Here is a 7,888-nt window from a genome sequence, read left to right as displayed (position 1 = left end):
AGTTTACAGTTCGCAATTCGAATCGCGAACTGCAGACCAGTTTGCAGTTCGCAATTCGAAACGCGAACTGCGAACTGCAGACCAACTTAACTGATATGAAATCAACATTTAGTTAGTTATGAAAAGCCGGAACTGTTTTCTGTGTCTTGTTACGTACATTTCCATTTCTCAATTATATTATGTAGACTTTTGTTGCGCATCTTTTATTCTACGATGTAAATTTACTATTATAGATATATTTTTGTCATTATACTATGTAGAAGTAAAATGGTGTACTTCCTTCATTATATGATGTATATTTGTCAGAATATTATGTAGATTTGTCATTATATTATGTAGATTAGTCATGTTATGTGCTTTTCGTTTAAGTACCTCTCAAAAAAATGCACTGCCACGCAATGGTCTATGGCATTGATCAATGGTACATTTTTGTACACAGAACTTCTAAAGGGCAGCGGTTCAAAGTGAGAGCGACATTTTTATTGTAATAAGAAAACCATTTTGTTTGAAATCAAGGTTACCATTAGTAACTTTTGGATAACGGTAAAGTTTGACCATATTTACACAAAACAAATTGATACAATTTTTGAATACTGTATGAGATGCAGCCTTGAAACTTTTTTAACTTTTTAATTACCATTATATTAGTGTGATGGCCAGGAAGAAAAACTCATTGCATTTGTTATAATTATATATACATTATATATACATTTTTCTAAAACATTATGAGAGCTTTAACTTTGAATCTTTGTACACTGTTAAGATGAGTAAAGTAGGTAAGGGATCAAAGCCTTCCCATCCATTTTGTAAGAATTATGCCAAGGCACGTTTGTACTTAGTGAAACATGAAATGGTTTGTGGCTTTTCGTGGAAAATATTGGATACAGTTACCATGATGTCCTGAACCGCGGTAAAGAGCTTTTTAAATAATTATATATTTACCAGGAATCCCTATAAGGAAACTTTTATAATTGAAGTAGCGGCTTTATCAATGTTCAGTTAACACGTGCAGATAATCGTGGGGGTAAGTTTTGGATCTTTGAACGAATGCATACCTCAGATATTTATAAAATGTTCTCTTAACAGTATATACATCAAGATATTTTAAAAATTCATCTGACCAACGTGAAAGTTAAAACATGTCCTGTTTATTCCAAACCCTAATCTGGAAAGATTCTAGAGTATAAAGTAAGAACTTTTACTTTTGTTCATCGTGCAAGAGCTATTTATTCATTTTATTTTGTTGGGTTTAACGTCTCGCACCGACACAATTATAGGTCATATGGCGACTTTCCAGCTATGATGCTGGAGAAAGACCCGAGGTGAAGTTTTTCCTCACGAGCTGACACATGGGTAGAACCACCACCCTTCCGTCAGCCAGCTGGAATTGCTTCCTCACAGATGGAGAATTCAACGCACGAATGAGGCTCGAACCTACATTGGTGAAGAGCATGTGATTACAATCAGCGACCTTAACCAATCAGCCAGAGAGGCCCCATCGTACGAAAGTAAATATTTTTGAATGCAAGTGATGAACTTCCTAATTATGAAATCCTAATTATGCGTTGCTTTGATTGCTTTTGATGTGCTAAATGCTTCCGTGGAATCTGCCGTTACGTTTTATGTTGTAAAGATTTAGGAAGTAAAAATAACTATCTAATTAGTCATGCAGATATCATCATGTATTTTAGGTAAAGTTTGTAGTACATTTGCTTTTTGTCGGATTTAACGTCGCACCTACACAACTATTGGTCATATGGCGACTTTCCAGCTTTGACGGTGCAGAAAGACCCCAGTCGCCCCTCTGTGCATTATTTCATCACGAGCGGGTACCTGGGTAGAACCACCGACCTTCCGTAAGCCAGCTGGATGGCTTTCTCACATGAAGAATTCAGCGCCCTGAGTGAGGCTCGAACCCACATCGATGAGGGACACTACTTACAAGGTGCTCAGTACAAACTTACAAAATCTACGGCGACTTATATTGTTATTCTATGTTAAGGATCAGGCAATTCCTAATAAAAACTATTTAATGTTGAAGTAATATATAACATTAACTGTGAATTTAATTTAGTATCTTCAAATCAAAGCCACGTCTTTGACGTTTATGTTGATATCACTGCAAATGTACAATGGGCCAATTCGTTTGTCCCAACCCGGGACATACCGGTCAAATATTCTCGCCCGGGTTTATTAATAAACGAACACTTAGTTTAGTTAAATATTTCTTGCGGTATGTTTCTACCTTGACTTGTAATAACCTCAATTTCCTAATGTTTACCCGGTTTTATATCGCGAAAATATATGATTTGCCTCTTTGTCTATCTCGTAAGACCGACGCACATCGGCGAACGCTGGAAACGGGAAGTAAACATACGGTTTGCCGGTTGCCTGCGGCGTAACGACGTACGCCACAAAAGTGAAACGGACTGGCTAAATGAGTAAGAGTTATTTCGAGCTTTGATAAACACTGTTTTCACTTTTTTATCTCCAGACCACTATTTACGCTCTCTGCTGGCAAGCATACCGATCACCAACTTGCTTACCGACTGATCTCGGCTCAACCCAAAAAGAGACAAGGGGTGAGTACCATATAGTATAATTGTTAATACGAGAGCTTTGATATCGATTTCGGGACCTCTACGAAGGGGGCATCTAAAACAATGGTAATATGTACACTGCTACACTGACTGCATATTTAATTTAGTGAAGTAACAAATTCTTAACAATCACGCAACATTAGAATCCAAAAATGAGAAAGTCTATATTTAATTTCTCTCTTTAATTTCCTGAGGCAAAGTTAATGTTACCTGTTTCTTCAAAGACATCTTTGAATCCTTTTGCATCACTAGAAATAGCCAAACTGATTGAACCTCCGCAAGTAGCTGATAGTGTTTCTGCAATTTCGTTGAAACGATTTTTAGTCTGCTCATCATGCAGAACCTTTAAGACTTGCCTCATCCCTTCTGGAGAATCGCATGCTATTGGGATACTGATGTGGTGTGGTGTTTTATCATAGACAGGTACTTGAAAATAATGATATATACATATTTTGATAATGTGATTTAATAGTATAATACTGACTGAAAAGAAAAATGGCAATATGTCGTAAGTACACTAAATCGATAGATTTTATGTAACCAACTTTGAATATCAGAATAAGAAAAAACATCTTATTCCAGTCACCCTATAATTGCTAAAGTTCGAACTGTATTTTTTTAAATGACCCGCCAGTGTACATACATAATACTTTATTTGTTTATAGTGATTTCTTGTTTCTTGTTAATACATAACTTTATTACTCGATCCTATAATTGATGAATAGCATGCATTTTTAACAAATAGATCGTATATCATTCTGTCAATGTACATATGATAAGTATGTCTTCCCCCGCCCCCGACGCTCATGGTGGGGAGATAAACTGTTTTTGCCCTGTCCGTCCGTCCGTTTCATATTTCCTATCAATAACTTGCGAACTATTCGACCTAGAACCATCGAACTTCACAGGATGGTAGGGCTTATGGGGTAGACGACCCCTGTAGGTTTTGGGGTTACTCCATCAAAGGTCATGGTCACAGGGGTCTAAATATAGAAACCCGTTTCTGGTCAATAACTTGAGAACCACTTGACCCAGGATTTTGAAATTTCGAAAGATGATTGGACATGCAGAATGGATTTTGGGGTCACTCGATCAAAGGTCACAGGAGCCATAACATGGAAAATAGTTTGTGCTCAATAACTTGACAATCATTTGAGGATTTGTACTGGTTTCGGGGTAACTCCATTAAAGGTCACAGGGGTCTGAATATAGAAACCGAGTCTGCTATTTTTTTTCTTGGTTGCATTCTTTGCTTCCAAACGATCTTTTTACAGATTATATTAACTATCACAACAGCAATTTTGAAGTGCCGTGTGGCAGCTGTAAAAGTCTCCCCGTACTTGGATTCAGTGTTGTTATATTTTCTGGTCCTATGAGAAAATGGAGTCCATTCAACATATGTGTAATAAAGTTCCGCTTAAGCCGGTGCTAGGGGGGCGTGAGAAGTGTTGCACATTTCAGTACCTCTCATGAACAGACTCAATCAAACCGAGTCTGCTAATAAATTCTTAATTTCAATTTTTGCTTCCCAAGGATCTTTCACAAATTTTATTAAGTTATCGCAACAACAATCATTAAGTGCTGTGTGGCGACTGTAAAAAGTCTCCCCGTACTTGGATTCAGTGTTGTTATATTTTGTGGTCCTTTGGTATCATGGAGTCCATTCATATGAGTAATAGAGTTCCGCTTAAGCCGGTACTAGGGGGAGTGAGATGTGTTGCACATTTCATTACATCTCATGAACAGACTCAATCAAACCGAGTCTACTATTATTTTTCTTGCTTGCATTCTTTGCTTCCAAAGGATCTCTTTACAGATTTTATTGAGAACCACTTTACCCAGAACATTGAAACTTCATAGGGTAATTGGACACGCTGAGTAGATGACCGCTATTGCCTTTTAGTCACTAAGACAACCATCAGTATCTCTTTAATTTTCGCTCCTGTCCCCAACTGACTTCTTGCCTATTACTACTATGCTTTGGGGGAGACATGCGCTTTTCTACAAAAGCATCTTCTAGTCAACCAATGTCAATAACTAATTGTTTTGCTAATTATGATCTATTCAAACTTTAAAAACAATTAGCAAAATCAATATGACAATCTAAATTTTATTGTCGGTAGCCTTAGGGTATCTAAACAATTTTACTTTTAACAAGTTCTTTTTTAAAATAAAGCTAATATGCTATGTGAAGTTTACTTACGCGGATTATTGAAAACTTCCAGCAAACACTCAAGGTTTAAATGGCCTTGCATGACTACAGTCTCGTCATAGACGTCAGTAAGCTCGCTAGAAATGCACTGTAGATGCTCTTTAAAATCACAGCTGCAAAAGTACTCCAGAAGAAGAAGTAATGCATGCCAGGAGTGACAACGTAGGAACAACAGTATGCAGCGCGTTTCCACTTCCCCTACTTCCACACCAGGTATTGTATCGATATCCTCCAAAATGCGATCTACGATGTTTCTAACTACCCTAAAATCTGATGAATTTTCTGTTCTGTCTAGAGCAGCCTGCCACACTCTTGCAACAGTATCTTCTACAACCTTCTTCTTTTCTTCGTTATTACCCAAGGTAACAATATTTAAGTCAAGAACTAAAAATGAAAATATTTAAGCCTTTAATGTTTTAAAATATGTATGTTCTGTTGTGTAATTTTCACATTATTTTTCATTGTTCAGGGAACTACTTTATAGTATTTAAACATGAAAACTTATTTCATACGCTATTACAAAGTTGTAAGTATAATAATAACTGCATTATTTATAGAGATTCATTAATACTGCAGTCTTATAGTTTTTGAAAATCGTCTCGACATATGAAGAACCTAACCATAACGTTCGTCTGAATAAAATAGTATAAAAGATAAAATGAATAACAATAATATATAATAAATGTTATACCGTGGTGCTTCTGAAAAGGTATTCCATCATCTTCCATTTTCATAACGTATAATTTCAATTTATCCACTGTTTCTGAATAAATAAAGTGAAATGATTTTGCAAGACAGATTTTAATATTTTTTCAGCACATTGATATATAATCAATAGGTTTTTTTTTTAATTTACGTTTCTCAAAAATGTAAAACTGTATCATTCTCAGCTAGTAATATATACATTGGACACATTTTATTTTATTTAATTTTTTTATCACCAGAAACCGCCAGGAATCAAATTTAAAAACCTTGTACCTTTGTACGTATCAGTGATGCTTTTGATTTGAGATCCATGAGCCTTTAATTGTTCGAAGTACTTTTTATATTCTGTACTTCCGTGTGAGTCTTTGTTACAATTCGCTATGACAGCCTTACATTCAGCTCGTATGTCTGCACTAAGTACAGAAGATAGACGTATTATGCTGGACAGAAGATCACTATAACAGGACATATATTTTTCATGATCTAAGGATATCAGAGCAATTTCAGCATAATTTCTCCTTGCCTCCATGATAGTTCTGACATCAGCGGAAATGTCCTCGTCGCCGGGTTCATCTTGCAAACAGATGATAACGGATGCAATGACTAAGATATCCCAAGTTTTTGTATCTGTAGCCTTTATAGTGACATCGTTTGAATGTGAAATCAGCTGATTTAGTACTTCCTCATCTACTATCATTTCTTCTAGCATGTCATTTTTGTCATGGAGAATGTTTTGTAAAGTCTGGTTTGTGCTTGACAATTTCTTTTCTAAAAGTCCGCATAAAACTAGTTTCCCACCATCAATTAACAGTCTGATATAACGACAGTAGGGCCGCGGTCTATTTCTAAAGTAGAGTATGAGCTCTGCAAAGAAAATACTTAATAAGATTCATCAGAATTAAAAATGTTCACATTAAGAGTATCCCTTAGAGATGGCCCTGTCATTTGAAAAAGTAACGTTACTACTATTTTTTTTTTCAATTTTATTTTAGATAACACCAAACAAACAGCATTACACCTAAAATATTCGTTATTTCCTCTAGGCGTTAAAAAACAGTAATGTGGTGACAACGGGTAATTTAAAGAGACAATCCCTACTCTTAATTAAATGACAAATGTTTCATAATGAAGATAGAAGATAAGTAAATTATCTTACCATCAGTTTTTTCCAACAAGTCCTCAACCTTTTAAACAATAAGAAAGCATACTATAAGTAAGCGGGGAAATACATAAAATAATCAAAGCAAAACAAGACAAAAATATATTTAAATCATACTTCAGTCGGCGTTGCAAATTAAAATCATATTTTCAGTTCATATTTCCACTTACAGTTACATAACTAGAATGTTTTCTTACCGAAGTACCATGCTAATATACAGGTCTATATTGAGTATATTTCGTTAGTTAAACCTCTTGGATGTATTTGTGGTGTCGTTTGTTTTCTCCCTGTTGTGTGTGGGTTTTTTTTACTATTTTTATTCATTTAAGTATACACAGACTGCACATGTTATACAGTTTAACACTTTATTTTCGATAATCTTGTATATCATATTTTGAACAAACTTTAATTCCTTAGGAAACCTTTTTAAGTCTTTGAATGTGGATTTTTAAGCAATAAGTCGTAGTTTAAACAAGTGAATGAAGTAGTGCCATGTAATACAAAGTCCCCTACAGGAAGGCACCTAATTTTCTCTGTTGTTATCTATAGTAACAACAAAGGGAAGTTGATCCTTAAAAATGATGTATTAGTATAAGTCCACATATAACTTTTAACCAGGTAGAGATACGTCAAAATACACCTTAAAATTGAATGTAACATGCAAGTTGTACCATAAAAGCTCACCTTGTCACTTTGTGACAGGTGAGCTAAAAAGTAGTCTCGATTTTTTCCTACAGCCAGTAATAAAAAAGTTATAATATAACCTGTTTATAGTAATAACAAAGAAAGGTTATTCTAAAAACAAGGGTGCCTCATGGTGGTGAATATTTGTGCCAAGTTACATCAAAATTCCTCCACGCATGAAGAAGAAATGTTCCTAACAAAGTAATTCTTGAATTAGACCTATGACCTCTAAGTATGACCTTGACCTTGACCTTAGACCTAGGGACCTGGTCCTTGCAAAAGAAATCCTTCTCATGGTGGTGAACATTTGTGCAAAGGTACATCAAAATCCCTACACACAGGAAGAAGAAATGCTCCGTACAAAGTCATTCTTGTATCTGATCTTTAGCCTCTAAGTGTGACCTTTACCTTAGACCTAAGGAGAAAACATAGGAAAATCCTTAAATTTGTAAAATTTCCTACACAACATAGCACAAAAGAAAAGTGTAAACTTTATAAGATTTATTGATAATCTTCATTACTATGCCA

General features: G+C 35.3%; 1 protein-coding gene across 1 annotated transcript in view; it reads right to left on the bottom strand.

The window, feature by feature from the left end:
* Positions 1-2,810: 2,810 nt before the first annotated feature.
* Positions 2,811-7,888, bottom strand: part of LOC128551831 (uncharacterized) — a gene marked incomplete at its 3' end in the record, with an annotated part of 28,355 nt that continues 23,277 nt past the window's right edge. Inside the window, exons 4-7 of the mRNA XM_053532753.1 lie at positions 6,674-6,701; positions 5,791-6,381; positions 4,804-5,196; positions 2,811-3,026 (exon numbers count right to left, since the gene is read on the bottom strand). Of these exons, the coding sequence (XP_053388728.1) occupies positions 2,811-3,026; positions 4,804-5,196; positions 5,791-6,381; positions 6,674-6,701 (1,228 nt within the window). The remainder of the gene's footprint in view (positions 3,027-4,803; positions 5,197-5,790; positions 6,382-6,673; positions 6,702-7,888) is intronic.

This window comes from Mercenaria mercenaria, unplaced genomic scaffold (genome assembly GCF_021730395.1).
Source record: "Mercenaria mercenaria strain notata unplaced genomic scaffold, MADL_Memer_1 contig_1747, whole genome shotgun sequence".
Classification (NCBI taxonomy): Eukaryota; Metazoa; Mollusca; class Bivalvia; order Venerida; family Veneridae; genus Mercenaria; species Mercenaria mercenaria.
The sequence above is the reverse complement of the archived record's forward strand: the minus strand, read 5'-3'. Positions and strand labels throughout refer to the sequence as shown.